At 41.8% G+C, this 22,957-nt stretch overlaps 1 protein-coding gene and 1 long non-coding RNA gene across 2 annotated transcripts in view; one reads left to right on the top strand and one right to left on the bottom strand.

Annotated features, from left to right (window-relative positions):
- LOC140187499 (uncharacterized) overlaps nt 1–21,301 on the top strand; it is a 31,248-nt gene extending 9,947 nt beyond the window's left edge. Inside the window, exons 3-4 of the long non-coding RNA XR_011883112.1 lie at nt 8,582–8,701; nt 21,139–21,301. This is a non-coding gene — a long non-coding RNA (uncharacterized lncRNA). The remainder of the gene's footprint in view (nt 1–8,581; nt 8,702–21,138) is intronic.
- LOC140187491 (translocating chain-associated membrane protein 1-like 1) overlaps nt 15,140–22,957 on the bottom strand; it is a 119,830-nt gene continuing 112,012 nt past the window's right edge. The window contains exon 11 of the mRNA XM_072242834.1: nt 15,140–18,628. Within this exon, the coding sequence (XP_072098935.1) occupies nt 18,555–18,628 (74 nt within the window). The 3' untranslated portion in view covers nt 15,140–18,554. The remainder of the gene's footprint in view (nt 18,629–22,957) is intronic.

The raw sequence follows: 22,957 nt of genomic DNA, 5'->3' as shown, positions 1-22,957 counted from the left end.
CTGGATGGTGTCGTTATCTGCATATGGAAACTCGATGATAGTAGTGGTCCTGATATTGTTCTTGGCCTTGAACCGGTTGAGGTTCCGAAGCCTGTTGTCCATTCTATACACAATTGGAATTCCCTGAGGCAGGTATTGGGCAATAAGGTGAAGGTTGGCAGCAATAAAGATGGCAAATAGAGTAGGTGCAATGATACAGCCTGTTTGACCCTCGTGATGACAGTGAAGGTTTCCAATTCAGCGCCACTGTTGCTGAATACTGTGGCTGACATACCATCATACAGTAGCCTCAATATTCATAAGTACTTGTCAGGACAGCCATATCTTGATAGTATATGTCAGAGTTCGACTACTGTATCAAATGCCTTTGTCAAATCAATGAAAAGTAAGTACAAGTGTTGCCTTTGTTCATGGAATTTTTCCTGTAATTGGAATGCTATGAAGATCATGTCTGTGGTAGCTCTAGATTGGGGATATCAGTCTGTGATTTAGGAAATACTTCGTCAGATAGCGGAAAGTGTCAGTTCATAAGGATACATGTAAGCACTTTGCCTGTTGTTGACAGGAGGGAGATGCCTCCAAAATTCCTTGTCTCCCTTCTTGAATGTGGTCACTATTGGAGCATTTCTGAGGGCAGTTGTTCCTTTTCTCAGGTTTTGAGGAGCAAATCATGTATGCGGTGCTGGAGTGCTGGTTCAATTTCCATAAGGATCTCTGCTAGGATCCCTTCAACACTAGTGGCTTGGTTGCTTTTCAGGCTCCTGATGGCATCATGGCCACTCAAAGAAACATAGAAACATAGAAAATAGGTGCAGGAGTAGGCCATTCAGCCCTTCGAGCCTGCACCGCCATTCAGTATGATCATGGCTGATCATCCAACTCAGAACCCTGTACCTGCCTTCTCTCCATACCCCCTGATCCCTTTAGCCACAAGGGCCATATCTAACTCCCTCTTAAATATAGCCAATGAACTGGCCTCAAATGTTTCCTGTGGCAGAGAATTCCACAGATTCACCACTCTCTGTGTGAAGAAGTTTTTCCTCATCTCGGTCCTAAAAGGTTTCCCCTTTATCCTCAAACGTGACCCCTCGTTCTGGACTTCCCCAACATCGGGAGCAATCTTCCTGCATCTAGCCTGTCCAATCCCTTTAGGATCTTATACGTTTCATAAGATCCCCCCTCAATCTTCTAAATTCCAACGAGTATAAGCGTAGCCGGTTTTTCCACTTTGAAAACTCGTCTGCACAGGTTTCCTGTTATCACTGGATATGACAGACAACCACCACTAGTATTGATATGTTCTAATTTGTTCTGTATTTCATTTAAATACATAATTTGTTACTCTGTTAAGTGATAGTTTGTCTTTTAAAAAAACAACTTTTTAAACTATTTCCATGAAACTTCAGCCAATTGTGACAGCAACTTAAATGGGCCAAATAGAATCCACTGTAATAGTCAAATTAAGTTCAGTGTCAATAATTGTGAGACAGTAATTTTGTTAGGAAAACCTGCAGAGTACAACTATCCCTATCATTTGAAGTTTTGCAACAAGTTAGCAAAATAACCAAACCAAACAGAGGGACAGAAACAAAAAATTAAGCTATACTGAACCTGTATTGAACCTTGATTACACCACATTTAGAGATCTGTATAAAGATTTTGTAATGATACTATAAAAGTGTTATAGAGGCTTCATTGAGGATGAAAAGAAGAATTAAAAAGATTGTATCAGGATTATCAGGAAAGAAGTAACTGATCGGGTCTCATACAGCCATGCAGCTGTAGAAACTTGCAAATATCTTTGGTGGCATACCAAGTCTCCTCAAATTCCTAATGAAGTATAGCCACTGGTATGCCTACATTGTGATTGTGTCAATGTGTTACTGCTCTGAGATATTGACTCCCAGGAACTTGAGCTGCTCATCCTTTCTACCACTGACCTCTCAAGGAGGACCGACGTGTGTTTTACCAAATTCCCCTTCCTGAAATTCCTTGGTCTTGCTGACATTAAATGGGGAGATTATATTGCCACACCACTCAACCAGCTAATCTAGCTCATTCCTGTACAGCTCCATGTTGCCATTGGAGATTCTGCCAACAACAGTGGAGTTATCAGTGAATTTATAGATGGTGTTTGAGCCAATTATCATGAATGTAGAACGAGTAGAGCCGTGGGCTAAGATTGCATCCTTGAGGTGTTCATTGTCGGCAAGGAGAAGATGTTATTACCAATCCATACTGACCGTGGTCTCCCAATAAGAAGGTTTTGAGTATCTTGTTTGCTGGTTGTGAACTCCACAGATATAGCCATCAGCAGACTGTGAATCTCCTGGTTGATCCAAGGCTTCTGGTTTGGGAAAACCTGGTATGTTCTGTAACACATACATTCATCCACACAGATCTTGATTAAGTTGGTGATGGCTGTGGTATATTCATATAATCGAAGTATTATTCATATTGATGTAAACAGTGATTAAATATGGCCACACCACTGATTCATGAATAATACAGTTAGCCACCTTTTTTGTAGAATGAATGACTTTCTTTAGCTCCAACTCCAAAAATTGGAAATGCATGGGTTCTTCTTAGAAACTGCTTCACAATACAACCATCTGTTATAATTTCCCTGACTCCACAATCTCTAACCTCATGGTTCCACACGGTAGGCTTATTCAGAAAGTTAGAAGGCATGGGATCCAGGGAAGTTCGGCCAGGTGGATTCAGAATTAGCTTGCCTGCAGAAGGCAGAGGGTGGTGGTGGAGGGAGTACATTCAGATTGGAAGATTGTGACTAGTGGTGTCCCACAAAGATCTGTTCTGGGACCTCTACTTTTCGTGATTTTTATTAACGACCTGGATGTGGGGATAGAAGAGTGGGTTGGCAAGTTTGCAGATTACACAAAGGTTGGTGGTGTTGTGAATAGTGTAGAGGATTGTCAAAGATTGCAGAGAGACATTGATAGGATGCAGAAGTGGGCTGAGAAGTGGCAGATGGAGTTCAACCCAGAGAAGCGTGACGTGGTACACTTTGGAAGGACAAACTCCAAGGCAGAGTACAAAGTAAATGGCAGGATACTTAGTGTGGAGGAGCAGAGGGATCTCGGGGTACATGTCTACAGATCCCTGAAAGTTGCCTCACAGGTGGATACGGTAGTTATGGGGTGTCAGCTTTCATAAGCCGAGGGATAGAGTTTAAGAGTCGCGATGTAATGATGCAGCTCTATAAAACTCTGGTTAGGCCACACTAGGGAGTCCAGTTCTGGTCACCTCACTATAGGAAGGATGTGGAAGCATTGGAAAGGGTACAGAGGAGATTTACCAGGATGCTGCCTGGTTTAGAAAGTATGCATTATGATCAGAGATTAAGGGAGCTAGGGCTTTACTCTTTGGAGAGAAGGAGGATGAGAGGAGACATGATAGAGGTGTACAAGATAATAAGAGGAATAGATAGAGTGGATAGCCAGCGCCTCTTCCCCAGGGCACCTCTGCTCAATACAAGAGGACATGGCTTTAAGGTAAGGGGTGGGAAGTTCAAGGGAGATATTAGAGGAAGGTTTTTTACTCAGAGAGTGGTTGGTGCATGGAATGCACTGCCTGAGTCAGTGGTGGAGGCAGATACACTAGTGAAGTTTAAGAGACTACTAGACAGGTATATGGAGGAATTTAAGGTGGGGGCTTATATGGGAGGCAGGGTTTGAGAGTCGGCACAACATTGTGGGCCGAAGGGCCTGTACTGTGCTGTACTATTCTATTAAAACCTTTTGAAAATTTAGGTAAATTGCATCCAGTACAATACTTTTGCCTATTATGATTATTAAATCCTCAAAATGTTCAATAACTTTGGTCAGACAAGATCCTGTCATTTAAGTGCCACGTTGGCTATTCACATTTGTGTTTTTGTTTGCTTTCAGATAATTGTCTTATCCCTCTTTTAACATGTTTGTGTTATTTTACCCCATCAAAATAAAGCTAACCAGTCAATAATACACCGGACAAACTCTGCCCCCTTCTCTAGTACAATCTTCTTTTAAATTATTAAGTATGAGCAACAATGACTCTACACCTCCTTAGATTCCAATGCAATGCATCTAATCTAAGATTCTCATTCGCTTTGGGTTTAATATTTCTCTTCATTCTGTTTTAAACACAATCATATCTCTATTCACCATCCATGGCATTGTTAATCTATTCTCCTGGTAAACATGGTAGGAAAGTAACTTAATATTTCCACCATTTCCTTATCATTACCTTTACTATTATCCTATCTATCCATTAATAGCCTGTTCCTATTCTGAACTTCTTAGCCTTGATGTACCTGTAAAGTATTTTATATTCTTTGATTATTTAATTTCATTGTTCTTTGTGTTCTTATTTTTTCACTCTCCTAATGCATTTGTATTCCCTTTTATCTCTCCCCTGCTGTCAATGTACTTAATCTATGGCTCTGTCCTTACCAGCAATTGCTCCCTCAAGTCTTTATTAATCCACAGACTCAAGGGTTTTTTTTAGCTTGTATTTTCTCTCCACCAAAATTTATCTTTCCTGCACCCTGTCAAACACTGTTATAAATGTTCCCCATTGCTGTTCTGTATCATTGCTTGCCAACATTGCTGTCAATTTTATCTTTGAAAATTCTACTCTCTCCTGCTCAAAAATCTCCAGTTTTCTTGGGTCTGTTATCATGGCTTTGCTCTTTGCCTTTCTGTGTAACATTATCTTAAAGTGCATTTATGATGCTTTCCAGTGCCTGGATGTTCAAACTCATTTTCATCTGGTCTGGTTCATTCCCATTACTTGATCATGATCATATCCTCCTTTGCTACATTAAAAACAACACAGGATCAACATTGTAAACATTGTCAAAACCTTATTACCTAATACTGTTTACTTCTTGCATGTGTGTCAATTAATGTTGGCCAGTGAGCCTGAGATCAGTGGTAGGATAATTATTAGATGAAGTTCTTAGAGAGCAGATTTACTCACATTTGGAAAAACATGGACTTGTTAGTGATACTCAGCATGGCTTTGTGCAAGGAGGTCACATATTATGAACCAGACTGAGGTTTTCTGAGATGGGGAGGCACAGCAACACAGCAATTAGCGTAATGCTATTACAACACCAGCTGTACAATTGGGGTTCAACTCCCTCTGCTGCCTGTAAGGAGTTTGAACATTCGCCCCAAAATGGAATGGGTTTCATCCAAGTATTTTGGCTTCCTCCCACATTCCAAAGATGTACGGTTTGGGTTAGTGATTTGTGGGCATGCTATGTTGGTGCCGGAAGTGTGGTGACACTTATGGGCAGCCCAGCCCAACCCTTGCTGATTTGATATGATGCATTTCACTGTATGTCTCCATGTACTACATATGACAAATAAAGCTACTTTTAGGAGGTAATGGATCTAATTGTTGAGAGCAGGGCAGTGGATATTGTCTATATGGTTTTTAGTAAACCATTTAAAGGCTCTTTCAAAAAATTAAGGCACATGATTTCAGTGTTCTGGTCACTCTGAATAGCAAAATTGGCCTGGCTATCGAAGACAGAGGGTAAAGGTGCAGTGATGTTATTCTGATTAAAAGTCTGACAGCATTGTATTCCACGGAGAACAGTGCTTCAACCTCTGCTTGTGAGATACTTAGTAATGATTTGAATGAAGATGGAGGTTGGCTGATCACTAAGTTTGCAGACAACGTGAAAATTGATGGACCTGTAGATGGTAAAGAAGGTTGTCAAATTATATAGCAGGATATGATTTCTTGATTTCTCTGGACATGAAGGGTTATGGGGAGAGGGCAGGAGAATGGGGTTGAGAAGGAAAGTGGTTCAATCATGAAGAAGTGGTGGAGCAGATTCAATGGGCTAAATGGCCTAATTCTGCTTCTATCTCTTATGGTCTTATGACATACACTCAGTGGACACCTTATTAGGTATTTCCTGTTCATGGTCTACTACTGCTGTAGCCAATTCACTTCAAGGTTTGATGTGTTGTGCATTCATAGATCCTCTTCTGCACACCACTGTTGTAACGTATGGTTATTTGAGTTACTGTTGCCTTCCTGACAGCTTGAATTAGTCTGGCCATTTTCCTCTAACCTCCCTCATTAACAAGGCACTTTCCCCGATAGAACTGCTGCTTACTGAATGTTTTTCACACCATTCTCTGTAAACTCTTCTAGAGACTGCAGGGCTTGAAAATCCCAAGAGATCAATGTTTCTGAGGTACTGAAGCCACTCAATCACCAACAATCACTCCATGGTCAAAGTCACTGAGATCACATTTCTTTCCCATTTTGATGTTTGGTCTATCAGGTCACCTCTCATACTTCGTCGCTTCAAGGAGAAAAGGCCGAGTTCAATCAACCTATTCTCGTAAGGCATGCTCCCCAATCCAGACAATATCCTTATAAATCTCCTCTGCACCCTTTCTATGGTTTCTACGTCCTTCCCGTGGTGAGGTGACCAGAAATGAGCACAGTACTCCAAGTGGGATCTGACCAGGGTCCTATATAGCTGCAACATTAACTCTCGGCTCTTAAGCTCAATCCCACGATTGATGAAGGCCAATGCACCATATGCCGCCTTAACTACAGAGTCAGCCTGCGTAGCAGCTTTGAGTGTCCTATGGACTCAGACCCCAAGATCCCTCTGATCCTCCACACTGCCAAGAGTCTTGCCATTAATGCTATATTCTGCCATCATATTTGACCTACCAAAATGAACCACCTCACACTTATCTGGGTTGAACTCCATCTGCCACTTCTCAGCCCAGTTTTGCATCCTATCAATGTCCCGCTGTAACCTCTTACCTTTGTGTCATCAGCAAATTTACTAACCCATCCCTCCACTTCCTCATCCAGGTCATTTATAAAAATCACAGAGCAGGGGTCCCAGAATAGATCCCTGAGGCACACCACTGGTCACCGACCTCCATACAGAATACAACCCATTTACAACCACTCTTTGCCTTCTGTGGGTAACCCAGTTCTGGATCCACAAAGCAAGGTCCCCTTGGATCCCGTGCCTCCTTACTTTCTCAATAAGCCCTGCCTGGGGTACCTTATCAAATGCCTTGCTAAAATCCATATACACTACATCAAGGTGTTTAGTCACATCCTCAAAGTATTCAATCAGGCTCATAAGGCACGACCTGCCTTTGACAAAGCCATGCTGGCTATTCCTGATCATTATTATGGCTCTCCAAATGTTCATAATCCTACCTCTCAGGATCTTCTCCATCAACTTACCAACCACTGAGGTAAGACTCACCAGCCTATAATTTCCTGGGCTATCCCTACTCCCTTTCTTGAATAAGGGAACAACATCCACAACCCTCCAATCCTCCGGAACCTCTCCCATCCTCACTGATGATGCAAAGGTCATTGCCAGAGGCTCAGCAATCTCCTCCCTCGCTTCCCACAGTAGCCTGGGGTTCATCCCGTCTGGTCCAGGTGACTTATCCAACTTGATGCTTTCCAAAACCTCCAGCACATCATCTTCCTTAATATCTGCATGCTCAAGCTTTTCAGTCCACTGCAAGTCATGTGGTGAGGGTAGGAATTCCTTTTCTCCTACAGATGTTGTTCGACTTGCTGACCTCCTCCATCAGACTTGAGAAAATTTGCAGATGCTGGAAATCCAAGCAACCCACACAAAATTCTGGAGGAACTCAGTAGGCCAGGCAGCATCTATGGAAAAGAGTAAGCAGTTGATGTTTCAGACTAAGACCCTTCATCAGAACGAAGGGTTTTGATCCAAAATGTCAACTGTTTACTCTTTTCCACCGATGATGCCTGGCCTCCCGAGTTCCTCCAGCATTTTGTGTGTGTTCCTCCAAAAGACTGCTTCCAGTACCTACAGATCTGAGGTGTGGCCACCAGGTGGTGTTCCATAAAATCTAAAAGGTCTGCTCTGTCAGTTCTAAAACAACTTCATTTAAGGAACAGAATTTAAGTTGTAAAAACTGATTTTAATGGGTTTCTGTTGCTGAGGACAGTCAGCTCATTAACACCTCCAGTCCCACTCATCACTTTAGGCCAGGCTGCCCAGAGAACAGCCTGACTTAGACAGAACCCTCATGTTTGTGTTGTACATTCTACCAAGCTAACCAGAAACCTCATGGTATTGAGGATCATTTAATTCACTACTGCTGCTGCTGCTGGTAACTTGGGAGACAATTGCATTCATCAATCAGAGAATGTTAAAAGCAACATGAAATGCTGGAGGAACTCAGCAGATCAGGCAGCGTCCATGGAAAAAAATAAACAGTCGACATTTCGGGCCGACACCCTTCTTCAGTACCAGAACGGTCTAGGCCCAAAATATCAACCGTTTACTCTTTTCCATAAATGCTACATGGTCTGCTGAGATCCCCCCCCCCCCACCCCCCAACCGGTATTCTGCGCGTATTGCTTTGGATTTCCAGCATCCGCAGACTTTAACCATATAATTACTTTCTCGTGTTTAATATTAGAGAATGTTAAATTTGTGTACCTTACATAGGAAATCATTTCAAGTGTAAACTAACTCTCACAAGTAACTTACAAATAAAGCAGTCTTCTTTCTCACCTACCATTCATGCAGCAGTCTGGAATCTTGTCGAAGGCTTTTCTTCTCAGCCAGTGGGGGTTTGTGGGAACTGCAGACATTTTGACCACGAGCCACCCTGCTTCTGAAAAGACCCTGCTTTTGTGATGCAACTTTGTAAGTACCACAAGTTCCTTGGACACATTTATGATCAAAGTATGTATGTTATATACAACCTTGAGATTCATCTCCTTACAGGCAGACAAAATAGAAACCATTGATAAGGGCTGTCAAACACCCAACGTGCAGAAAAAAATTGTGCAATCAGTAGAAAGTAAGCAGATAACATTGATGAAATGGCAGAACAGACTTGATGGGCCAAATTCTGCTCCTATATCTCATGGTCTTATGGAACATTTAGAACTGAAGTTCACAAAAGTTGAGTCCACAGCCATGAAGCCAGTCACAGCTGGTGCAGGAAACCATTCGTCGCAGTTCAATGCAGAGATGAGTAAAGCTTGCCAAGCAGTGAGCCGAACAACGGCTTGTCCCTCTCCTCTGGCCCCGACACTCTGACCTTTTCAATCTGGTCCAGCACTTAAGTTGGCCAACCCTCGTCCCATCACTTTTATACACTCTTGGGCCCAGGACCCACTGCCTCAATTCAGCTGTAGCTGACCTTTCCAATCTCGCAAAGCGCTTAAATCGGTCAAACATGAGCATGTTCCTCACTCTCGGACCCAGGCCTCACCACTTCAATTCGGCCTGTACACACCACGCTGCAACTGTCCTGCACTTCTGAGACTTCCACTCAACACCACAAAAATGCCAGCTCGTACAGGCTATTCAACTCCAAAAGGGAAATTACAGGCTATCGATTGCAGTGATCATTTTACATATAAAGTCTTTTATTTCCTGCCAGTAAATTGTCACTGTCTCTCACCAGCATCATCTTCGACATTAATGAAAAATTACCATTATAATCTGTTTGTGAGAGGCTTGTCAAGGGATAAATTTTAAAAATTCTAATTACAGCATTTTGGCTGAATCTATTTGTTTCTGTAATTTTTTTTATGTTATCATTCTAAAATTTATATTTTAGATAATGGCCTGCTGTTTATTCACCTGTGGATTCTTAAACAATTACATGTTCATGGCTGTATCTGCATGTATTGTATGATATGAACTGCAGTTAGGCTACTGCACGTGATTAAAAGTAAATATCTGACTACATGATAATCTAAATTTTAAAAGTCGTAAATTGAGTTGTTAAAAGAATGTGAAAATCCTCCAGTACCTTGTTTCCTCTCTACTGTTGTAATTACTCTGGTTGCTTGTCCCTCATGCAAATCTGAAATTGACACAATGCATTGTACTTGAATGTAAAAGACGGATGAGAATAGGCAGAAAATAATACTTCTACTCTGAACTCTCCATCCAAAGTGAAGGATGTAATAATGAGCCTGCGCCTCAAATAGCCTCTGACAACTAAGTCCAACTCCTGGCCTTCTCATGTGGCTTAGCCTCTAAACCCAGCGGAACTGTTTCTACTGACAGGAGAAGAGGCAAAGGTGGGTCCTGGTGCCTTAAAACCAGTGCTTCGGGTAGATGGAGCTCGTCAGCCTGGGATGGCAGTCCATCTAAGAGAGGGAAAACTCTGATTTCAAACCTCCGCTGCCTTGCGCCCATACCCACTCATGGCAAAGGCTTTGGGAGTAAACCCTGAGGACAAATCCGGAGCTGGAGTCCCTAAGGCAGTCCGACGTTGCCTTCAACCTCGTTCTGGCAACTCCTGCGACGACACTGGTGCCAAGCTGTATCGGCCCTTGCCCTTCCCTTGGACAACATCGGTGTCGTGGAGAAGGGAGACTGCTGGTCTTCCATACAACCTTGCCCAGGCCTGCACCCTGGAGAGGATACTCCAGCGTCGCCTCACTACGACGGCACAATACGGAAAGCAGCAGTCTACCAGTTATAAGCCTGCGCTTGACTGGCGTAGAGCAAGGCGCCAGGGGTTGCTTTCGACGGAGGGAGAGACCATCGTGTCTCACTGGACAGCTACCGCCCGTCTCAAGCTGGGCAGCCCCCAGACAATTCGGTGCTGCCCCACCACGGTCCGCCCACTCCACTGGGTGCGTGGGGCTTAGGGATACAAGTAGGCCGAACTGCGGACTGTAAACGCTGCACCAAGCACAACTAGAAGACAAAGAAAGAAGCCAGCACTCAGACTAGGATGCTGGAATATACGGACCATGACAACTGGTATATCAGATGACCTTTGGGAGATCAGCGACACACGCAAGACAGCAGTGATTAGCAGTGAACTGTTGAGACTCCAAGTGGACATCGCAACGCTCCAAGAGACACGTCTCGCAGAGTCGGGAACCCTACGTGAAAGAGACTATACCTTCTTCTGGCAGGACGAGACCAGAGAGCATGGTGTTGGCTTTGCCGTGAAGAACTCGCTGCTGAAGATGGTAGAGCCTAGCGAGAAAGGGACAGAGCTGATTTTCTCACTTTGACTCCACACATCTGACGGGTCTGTCAACCTTGTCAGCGTCTATGCCTCAACCCTCTACTCTACACAAGACACAAAGGACAAGTTCTACGACCACAATGATGATACAGGAGATCCCAAGTCAGGAACAGTTGCTGCTACTTGGTGACTTCAATGCCAGAGTGGGCGCCGACCACAACTCCTGGCCAAGCTGCCTGGGGCGGTATGGGATTGGTAGCATGAATGACAATGGGCAACGACTGCTCAAACTTTGCATGCTCCACGAATTGTGTGTCACTAACACCTACTTCCAGACCAAAGCTCAGCACAAAGTGTCTTGGTGGCATTCCCACTCCAAACATTGGCACCAGCTAGACCTGATAATCACAAGATGCCGTCACCTGAGAAACGTGCTCATGACTCGCTCCTTTCAGAGTGCCGACTGCGACACAGATCACTCTCTGGTTTGCTGCAAGATCAGACTTCGGCCGGAGGAGATGCACCGTGCCAAGCCTCCAGGCAAGCAGCGAATCGATGCCAGTAAGACACAACACCCAGACAAAGCTGTAGAGTTCATCAAGTCACTGGAGGATGCTCCCCTTGCAGACCCACCAGAAGGAGATGCTCAGCAGAGATGGGACTCTCTCAGGGACACTATCCTCAGCACTGCATTCAAGGCCTTCAGGGAGAAACGGGGCAATACACAGGACTGGTTTGAAGTGAGCTCAAATAAACTCACCGCTGTCATTGAGGTGAAGCGTGTTGCACTACTAGAGCACAAACACCACCCCAACCAGACAACACTGCAAGCGCTAAGGACAGCAAGAAGCAAGGCCCAGGAAACAGCCAGACAGACGCTGTGCAAATGACTACTGGCTACAACTATGCGACTGCATTCAGTCATCATTTGACACAGGCAACATCCGTGGAGTGTACAAGGGGATCAAGAAAGCCATCGGGCCAACCCAGAGCAAGACAGCACCATTGAAAACCATAACAGGCGAGACCATCAATGACAAAGGCAAGCAGATGGAGAGATGGGTGGAGCATTACTCTGAACTCTTCTCCAGAGAAAACAGCATCTTGGACAGCGCGCTAGACGCCGTGGAATGCCTGCCTGTCATGGAGGAACTTGATGCATTGCTGACTGCCGAAGAGCTGAGTAAAGCCATCGACAGCCTGCCCACTGGGAAGGCACCAGGATTGGATGGCATTCCACCAGAGGCCATCAAATGCGCAAAGGGCGTCCAGCTAAACCACCTTCACGAACTACTGTACCAGTGCTGGATAGAGGGAGCAGTGCCGCAAGACATGAGAGACTGCAACATTGTCACCATATATAAGAACAAAGGGGACAGAAGCGACTGTAATAGCTACAGGGGAATCTCCTTGCTGAGCATCGTTGGGAAGGTCTTCGACTGCATGGTCCTGAACAGATTGCAGAAAATAGCCGAAAGGGTATATCCCGAGTCTCAGTGCGATTTCAGGTCAGGACGCTCCACAATCGACATAATCTTCTCCCTTCGACAGCTACAAAAGAAATGTAGAGAGCAAAGACAACCACTCTACGTCGCTTTCATTGACCTCACGAAGGCCTTCGACCTTGTGAGTAGAGATGGCCTGTTCAAAATCCTCGCCAGGATTGTTTGTCCCCCTGAGGTTCCTCGGGTTAGTTCATTCATTCCACACAGACATGAAGGGTGTTGTTCAGTTCAACGGCTCTTCTTCAGGCAACATCCACAGCGGTGTGAGGCAGGGCTGTGTGCTTGCCCCCACCCTGTTTGGCATCTTCTTCGCAGTCATACTGAAGCATGCCTTTGGAACATCAACTGATGGTGTCTACCTCCACACCAGATCGGACGGGAGGCTGTTCAGTCTGTCCCGGCTGAGGGCAAAAACCAAGGTTCGTGAAGTACTCATCAGGAACGTGTTGTTTGCAGATGATGCCGCACTGGCAACACACTCTGAAGAGCAACTGCAACGCCTCATGGACAGCTTCTCAAGAGACTGCCAGGACTTCAGCTTGACCATCAGCCTGAAGAAAACCAACATGTTGGGCCAAGGTGTTGAGCACCCCCCTGCCATTACCATCAACAACTACGAGCTGGAGGTAGTTCACGAGTTTACATACCTTGGCTCCACCATCACGGACAGCCTCTCCCTGGACCCCAAGATCAACAGACGGATCGGACGAGCAGCCTCAAAATTCGCCAGGCTGACAAAGAGTCTGGGAGAACAGAAAGCTGACGACGCACACCAAAGTTGCAGTCTACGGGGCCTGCATCCTCAGCACAATGCTTTATGGCAGTGAGACCTGAAGCCTCTACTACAGACAAGAGCAGCGTCTCAACGCCTTTCACCGTCGCAGCCTGAGATGCATCCATGGACACCACATGGACTGACCAAGTCACCAACAATGAGGTCCTGACCCGTGTCCAGATACCCAGCCTCTTCACCCTGCTCCAACAACGCCATCTCCGCTGGCTGGGCCACGTACACCGCATGTCAGATGGGAGGATCCCCAAAGACTTGCTGTACGAGGAACTGGCCTCCGGCATGAGAACACAAGGGCGGCCCCATCTTCGTTTCAAAGATGTTTGCAAGAGAGACATGAAGTCTCTGAAAATGAACGTCGAGAGGTGGGAGGACATCGCAAGCGATTGCTCTCACTGGAGGCTGGAACTACGCAGAGGTCTAAAAAGAGAAGAGAAGCTGAGGCTTGTTGCTGAAGAAAAGTGCACTCGTTGGAAAAACAGCACCAAGATAACACCGGAGGACAGCGCCTTCAAGTGCAGTCAATGCAGCCGAGACTGTCACTCCCATGTGGGGCTCTACAGCCACAACAGACGCTGCTCTAACACAGACTGAAGCAAGATCTTCCAGGCGCAGATTCATGGTCTCACGAGACTAATGGATGCCATCACCACCTTGTTTCCTCTCTACTGTTGTAGTTACTCTGGTTGCTTGTCCCTCATGCAGATCTGAGATTGACACAATGCATTGTACTTGAATGTAAGAGATGGATGAGAATAGGCAGAAAATGGTACTACTACTCTGAACTCTCCATCCAAAGTGAAGGATGTAATGAAATGTAACAATTAAATGGCACTTCCAAATAAGACCATAAGCACATTTAGTATGGATTTGGTTTATATTAAAATGGTAGTGGAAACAACGGCCAAATACCACATATAAATTAAGACCCATTTCTATACCCAGAATCTTTTTTTTTCCAACATTTTAAATGCTTTCATGCCTTAGTATCAATTTTGTCTGATAAAGATCTTCCAAATCTCAGGAAACACACACTGTAGGAATTCGGCAAGCCATGCAGCATCTATGAAGAGAGATAAATAAACAGTCGATGTTTTGAGTCAAGATATTACATCAGGATTGGAAAGGAAGCAGGAAGAAACCAAACAAAAGTGTGAGTGAGGGTAAGGAGTACAAGCTGAAAAGTGAAAGGTGAAATCAAGTGAGGGGGAAGGTGGGTGGGGGGAAAAGTGAGAAGCTGGCAGGTGATAGATGGAAAAGGTAAAGGGCTGAAGGAGGAATCTGATAGAAGGAGTGGACCAAAGGAGAAAGGGCACCAGATGGAGGTGATGGGCAAGTGAGAAGAGTAGGGGTGAGAGGGGAACTAGAATGGGGAATGGAAAAAAGCATCTTCAAAATCACATGTTCCATCCCTCTTGGATTGTTTTACTAAATTAAAAATACAAGTGCAAGTTATGTTCATTCACTGCTGACGAACAAATCCATTTGGTCATCAAGAGATTGGCTTCAGTATGAAACTGCAAAACTGGTAACATTCAACTGCAAGAGGAAAAGCTTCCACGTTATTATCAGCTGCAGACATAATAACTGACGTCATTCCCATCAGTTCTAAAAAATTTTTTAATATGATTATTTGACCTCGGGTCAATGAACTGTCAGATTTTCCATCAGTAGTTATGCATCTCTACGCAATAGACTGTTGCCATTATATACAACTGCAAAGTATGTTTACTGAATATACAAAACCAGCTTGTGTGCTGTATATGGTATGTTAGACAGTTCTGACATCTTCCTTCAAATCCAATCACTACATGTCTACTAATAAAATACTGTACCCTAGAACATTAGAAAAAGTCAAAATGAAGAACAATCAATAGAATTTTACAGATGAGGCAACGAGTTTATTTTCAAATTACAGAAAGTGGTTTTTGAAACAGATTCCAAATGTATTTTCAACTTGCAATACCCTGCTGCTAAACATACATTTACAGAAAGCTTGGCATTTGAAGATATGTTTGGAATAGCAACTAATAAACACAATACTGTGCTCTACAATCCACAACTCAATATAACAAATGACAAACTATGTAGAGTTAAATAAAAGTCACCTTGAACTATGTTCTGTTTTACCAGTGGAGGGAAAAATAGCCTTCACTTCACTGTTCATAAATTTGTCTGAACACAAAAATGTGGCAGGAACAAGCTATTACAGTTACATTGATTCACAAAATGTATTAGAAAAGAAAATTAACATTTACATGACTGAATTTGGAAAAGCTTCTGACATTCAGGGCTACTCTGATTTTAACTATAACCAACTAAGTGGTTATGTTTTATGTCATAATAAAATTTAAGCTGCTGTTTACCCATAGTCTCCCTTTTTATTTCCAAAAGGGTCAATTAAATTTATATATGCTTTTAAGAAAATAGGCTGGAAAACAGCTGCTTTTTGAGATATCCCATTGGAATTTCAGTATTTCCTCAAGGATAAGATCAATATTCTGTTCAAATCTGCCCATCCTGTCAGTCACACAGGATGTCCTGTCTCCCTGACACTAACAAGTGCAGCGGTAATCATATTTTTTCCAGTGTACAGAGAAAATATAATTAACACCAACATGCAAATTACACCAATAGGGCATCTATAGGGGATGTTTCCTATAGATAGTCCTTTGTCAGAGCTGGATAGAACAATAGGTTGAAAACAGTGCTATTAATGGTAGGACATAAACTTTGTCCTCAACTCCAATCACAAGGGCTCGAGAAAGCCTAGAACTTTTATTTCCCTGTACGTATGTTGATTGTACATGCAACATTCAAAGCAGCGGGCAGATGAAAGGAACGTGAACTGTGCTCCAATGTGGGCACCAACACATTGTGTTAATTAGTATGAAATAGTGGGATTTACCTCAACCCTTGTTTTAGGAAACAATTCATGGAATTGTTCATAGAATTTTACAAGAACAATGCAGCTTCCTATTTTTATAGAAAGACAAATTAGGTCAAGTTTAACCTACCTCAGTGGTATTCTACTCAGTGCCATTGTGTAAATGTTTGAATACAGTTATCTTTTGTACAAATGACAAAGATGGTGATTCAATATAAATGGAGTGTGCATAAATGTACTTTATTTGCATTTGTTTTTTTAGGTACATACATAACAATATGGCACATGGCAAGCAATTTCTGAATGTAGAATGTGTAACGATAAAATGATGTTAAGTCTAGATGCAGTGATTCAATACAAATGACTTCATATAGGCTTGTACATAAGGCAATTTAATATGTACATGTGATTTGTTACAATAACTGGACAACTGAATGTATGCATGCTCATTTGGTTTAATGCCACCAACACAATCATTTTTTAAAAATATGTATGCATGTGAAGGATTTTGCAAAAGACGAAACACATACTTATACAAGCTTTCATTTATCAGCTGCTTTGAAAACACTTTTTAAAAAAATTGAGAATTGACCGTGCTTATTACAGCATATGGTAGAAGCTGATCAAATTAAAAGGAGATGCCTTCCCACTACAGAGCTTTATCCACAAAGTGGGGATCAGTATGATGTAACTTTCAAAGCTGCACAAGAGTTGGAGGTTCCTTCAGCCTCAAGCTCAGCTACCTCCAAAAGACAAAATCTTGCAAATAATCTTTTAGTTGACAAAGAAGTGTAAAATAAGTATTTGCTGAAATAGGTTGCCCAAACAAGAAGAATGTCCTGAGAGAAAGAGCTCTTTGAGTTGACTAATTCCTAAAAGAAAACATAATTGGACAAGGCAAATTCCAAATGAAGCATGTTCTGGGAAAATAAAGTGTTTTAAAATAATTCTCAGTTCTGTCATGTAAAATAATTTTGGTGACAATTGTTATTAAATACAAGCTAGTTCCAGATCTGACATCTTAGAACAGTAAAACACTTTTATTTGATTAAAATAAACAATCTTTAAAAAATACTATTAAAATATGAGAAGGTATAAGTTTGCTTTTGTTTGAGATGAAAGAATCGACAGTGCTGACATAGTGGTTATATTTTGATGCCTTGTCGTATTAAGAGTACAGAAGTAGACAACATTTGTCACGTTAAGGCACAGTCTCCATCATGCATCTAATCGGCAAAGCACTACTTTGACAATCTTAAAGTTACTAAATGATGAAGAATACACAACACATAACAATGGGCTGTGGCGCTCAATTAGCTTTTTAAAAAAAACTCCCCCACAATAATATTTTGCTAAGTTACGTTGTTGCTGCAACATAGCCGTTTCTGGAGGGTCATTCTTTGCAAGTCAAATCAAAGACACCTGAATAAAGAACTGAGGAGAGTGTCTTCAGGGATGGAAGTCAAACACACCCAAAAGGTTTTCCTTAAATTATCAAAGTAAAACAGTTTACGAAATGTTCAGACATTAGTGGCAGCATTAATTAATCTTATAAAAAGATCCTACAGAGCCCCAATGAGTTGCAGTGCTCTACAGCAATAGAAATTACACGTTTATTTAGACAACATATGTACCTATGAAATGGCCATTGCTCGATGATATACTGTTGTATCCTTGAGATCAAAGTATGTTTAGTGTAACACAGGAGACTGGTACACAGTAATGGTGGGTGAGGCAGAGTTCTCCTTTGGATACTGAGGGAAATACAGTACAAAGAAATCTGAAAAACCGCGTGCTTGAACGTGTGTGAAGTTTGTTACAGTCTGTCATGTTTTTGCAATCCCCCCCCCAAAAAAGCAAAGAAAAAAACATTTGTGGGGGGGGGGTCAGGGGGGAGAAAGGGTTTAATGAATAAACAAAATGCAAGTTGTTACAAACCTAGTCACCAGTTAACAAGATAATCTAATGCATGATTCCAAACATGTCATTAAGGCAAACACAAAAGTTTTGTGTCTGTTACATTAGTAACATGCCTTTGGTACATGCATCCAAATTGGCTGAATTCTCTCTCTCCCTATTTACCACAGCTACCTTCCCATCTTATAGATCATTCCAAAACTGAAAGCACAAAAATAAATTGCTTATCAGAGTAGAGCCAAATTATTTGAGAACTTGAAACACATTTCAGACATCATTTCATATTTTATATGACTATAAGCAGAAGAGCCTCTCGTAAGGGATTTGTCATCAATTTATTTGCTCAACTCTGATTAGCAAAAAAAAGAAAGTTGAACGGTTCAAGGGCGAGACATGATGAACAGATGAAATTATCACAGTTTTGTTTCAGACAGCTCTCATTTTAAAATCCAACTTCATGAAGCTTTTGCTTTCCTTGCACGTGGCGATGTCCCACCTTCTGTCTTCAATGTTCCATTAGATGCATTCGCTGTAAAACATAGGAAAACAATTAAGAATAAAAAAGTTAGCTATTCAAGAAAAACTATATAAATTAGGGTGAGGGTGGGTCCTAATTTATAACTCCTACCAATCCATGCCACATTTTAATTATATCCATAAGCCTATGAAGAAAGGGATACAGTCCTGTAAGTGTTATTACTATTTTTTCCCCTCAGTTCAACCTGGTAAAACCTGAGGTACAGACATAAGCCAAGCACACTCATTTGTCAATTGCCAGGAACTTTGAGACTATTCTAGTGGTGTTTAGTATTGTGGCTTTCTTACGATTTACACAGATATTACTGTGTAGCCCTAATTGTTGAATGCTATCGTGTAGTGCTTTTGTGACGATAACAGTTGTAGATATTACTATTGGGACAGTGTGTACCCTTATGTTCCAAAGTCATTCAATTTCTTTTTAATTCCGCATATTTCTGGTGTTTTTCATTTATTGATTTCAGTACATTATGAGTGTTTGGAATAGCTATATCTATTAAATAGGTTGTTCTTGCTTGTTTATCCTGCATTATCCACATGGTTATGATGGATTGTCCATCAGTAATAACTGATCAGTCATAACATAATTTGTGGGATTCTGACTCTAAAACTGGATCGAGCTTGTATTTATAGTAAGGTGTGATTTCTTTTAGGAGTTTGTATTTTAAAGCAAGATTTTGATGAATGATGTTTGCCATCTGATTGTGCCTATGTAAGTAATCAGATAAAGTTAAGCTGCTACAGGATACTGAAATGTGTTGGATTGTTTGTTTCTTTTTCCTTAGCATTTCTACATTTATCACCTTGCATTTATTGGTCATTTATTATGTATTTTTGCTAATTTTTTGTGTTAACCACCTGGTCCTGTAGTACCACAAGGAACCTTTTCGGTTCTGGGAAGAGATCTCCAACTCTGCGCCAGGCATTTGACACTTCCTTGTCAACATCTAGTCTGCTCAGATTATGGAGATTGTTTAACTTTTCCTTCAACAATGACAATGTTTTCATGTTTCTGGTTGTGCTCTCATTTAAATTCAGTGGTGTATACTTATCACAATTGCATATGCTTGCGTGGAGTGATGACTGCTGTTTTCGTTGATGAAAGTATACCCATAGAAGTTTTATCTGACTGTTGTGTAGGTTTTTAATATCTGCTTTTCCCCTTCTCCTTTCTGTCCGAGGTAGTGTTAATCCAAGCGCATTCAAATGTACATATTTTCTGAAATTTGTCATCTCAGTTCTTATTTTTCTTTGTAAATTATTGCTATTATTATTACTACTTCCCCTTTACCCAATTGCACAGTCAAGACAACCTGTTAAAGTTGCAGGGATTTCCTCAGTAACAAAATGGAAATCATAAGACACCCCTATTCAAATCAACTCAAAGAGTCTTGAAGTTGTTATTTTTATTTAAATTATAGAAATTAAAATATTAAATTTGCACACATGGTATGGAAGTATGATTTCCCCATTAGGGAACATCAGTTAAACGACACATGTATTCACCAATAATAGATGGACATTTTAAAAACATACTGTGAATTACCAGGTATATCATTCAAAATACATCTTTTGAATTTAACAGCAAATAATCAGCATTTGCAAACCCACAGTATTATCAAACTGAAATCAATTTGATCTAAATTTAAATTGATTTGTTCTATTTTTCAAACTGCTTCATGAGCATCTGTTAGTAAGAATAGCAATGAAATGTTCGAACAGGCTCTCCTTGCATCTTGAATTCCTTTCCAACATAAACCTTTGTGTACTAGTTAACTAACATATTTTAATCACATTACTAAGAAGAGTTTTATGACAGAACTGCACAGTTTGTTTCATATGTCAATATATCCACAAAGGTGAACAGCTGAGTAGTTATGAGAACCAACTGAACAATACTGTGATCACTTGTTCCTTGTATAAAATGAGAATGGTTTGCAAAGGTTCAGCGTACTCTCTAAAACTTTTAGAAACATCCACAGAAGTGCAGTGGAGAGAATACTGACTGGTTGCATCACAACCTGATATGGAAACACCAATGTCCTTGAACAGAAAAGCCTCCAAAAAAAAAGTAGTGGATATAGCCCAGTCTATCACAGGTAAAGCCCTTCCCACCATTGAGCACATCTACAAGGAGCCCTGCTGCAGGACAGCAGAATTCATCATCAAAGACCCTCACCATCCAGAATCTCTTCTCACTGCTGCCATCAAGGAGGAGGTACAACAGCCTCAGCACCCACACAACCAGGTTCAGAAACAATCATTACCTCTCCACCATCAGGCTCCTGAACCAAAGGTGATAACTTCACTTGCCAATCACTGCACTGTTCCCACAGCTTACAGACTTACTTTCAAGGACTCTTCATCTCATGTTCTGATATTTATTGTTTGTTTATTATTATTTTGTTTTATTTTGTATTTTCAATTTGTTGTCTTTTGCACATTGGTTGTCCATCTTGTGTGTAGTTTTTCATTGATTCGATTGTGTTTCTTTGAATTCAGTATGAACACCCCCAAGAAAATGAATTTCAGCAGTATATGGTGACATACAACTTTGAGACGTGTACAATATGATGCAAAGCACCAAGACATGTACAGAATTCTACGGCCTGTGACTTTCCATCACATGTGCAAACAGTTCACTCCTACATTCTGAAGTCTTCCCATAATGCAGATGGGATATCTGAAAAAAAATTACAAAATGGGGAGGCACAAAAATAGTTTTATTCATGTTTGGCTAATTATGAAAAGACCACTTTACTTTTACTTGCACAATTTTTCTTCTTTTGCACATTGGTTATTTGTCATTGTTATGTATAGTTTTACATAGGTGTTACTGTATTTCTTTATTTTCTTGTGAATGCCTGCAAGAAAATGAATCTCAAGGTAGTGTATGATGACATACATGTACTTCGAAGTTTTAAAAAGTTCAAAGTAAATTTATTATCAAAGTTAGTTACACATTTGCTCGGGAATAAAATCAACCCATCTACATGGCTGATGAGCCTGAAGTTTTCTCCAAACTAAATTGGCAAATTGTTTATTATTGTCACATGTACTGAGATGAAGTGGGGAAAAAACTGTTGTGCGTGCCAGCCATACAGATCATTTCATCATTGAGGTAATACAAGGGAAAAGCAATAACAGAATGAAGAATGAAGTGTTTTACAGTTACAGAGAAAGTGCAGTGTAAGCAGACAATAAGGTGTAAAACCCCACTGATTTGCTTGGCTGCACAAGTCTAGGAAAGACACACTCTGGTGTCGCAAAACCCGTGAGATTGAATCTGCTCTCCCACCCCAAATCCCGGTTTGTGTGGATGCTGAGTAATTTGCTACCCTGTTGCAACTCAGTGCCAAGAAATAACAGACAGCACACTGCGTACAACTAAAGGAATTATTTTTATGAAACTTACTTAACTAAAGAAAAGATAGAAAAAGCAAAAACAGCCCATTATAATTAAACAGTCAAATGTGCACAAGTTGGAACTCATCTTGAACTTCTGTCACTCACATGCTGGGCCCTCGGTCTGCGTGAAAGCACACACCACCTTCTGAGCATCACTCACAATCCATCGAGAACAAACAGGTCTCCCACTGGGTCGTATCCTACGGCCGGTTCTCCCCAGCATCTTCTCTGTTCATGTCCAGCCGTTCGAAAGCTCCAAAGCCAACTTTAGTGTCCCTCATCAAAAAAACACCCCCCAGTTCCACCATCCTAATTGGATGGCATACATTCTTCATCATCCCTCATCTTCAACAATAAACCAATTGGGCTGAAAGCAGAATGGACTGCTCTTACAGAGCTGCTAAATGAAATACCTACAGCATAACAGTAAAGATGTGAACCAGGGCATTACATCCTCATGACTTTGAAATAATTTGCCATCCCGTCATTAATAACACTGTTTTCAAAGGAATTTTGTGATGTCAGAGCCTTCAATCTATTTGTAAATGGTAATAACATAACTCACTAGGGGGATAGTCGCAACACTCTGTTCCTCCGATGCTACATAGGCCAGCCTATCTGGGGGTCTCCTGACTCTTCAGTTTCAGACACTCCTTGGGATACTTCTGGTCTACATGGTGAGGCCTTCTCCAGTCTATTACTCATGCCTTCCAGCAACTCAGATCCCTCTGCAACTTGGCTGAGCTCAGCTTCATTCCCAGTTATTTTAGAGCCCAGCCTACCTTCATGGTCTAGCTGCAAGCCTGCCTGTCCACTGCTAGTGCCCCCTCCCCCCCCAATTTCACCTGCCTCAGCACAAGAAGGGTTGGGAATCTCTTCCTCAATTAGTGGGGAGTTAGCGAAAGGCAGCATA

Source organism: Mobula birostris, chromosome 2 (assembly GCF_030028105.1).
Source record: "Mobula birostris isolate sMobBir1 chromosome 2, sMobBir1.hap1, whole genome shotgun sequence".
Classification (NCBI taxonomy): domain Eukaryota; kingdom Metazoa; phylum Chordata; class Chondrichthyes; order Myliobatiformes; family Myliobatidae; genus Mobula; species Mobula birostris.
This window is presented reverse-complemented; position numbering and strand designations above follow the sequence as displayed.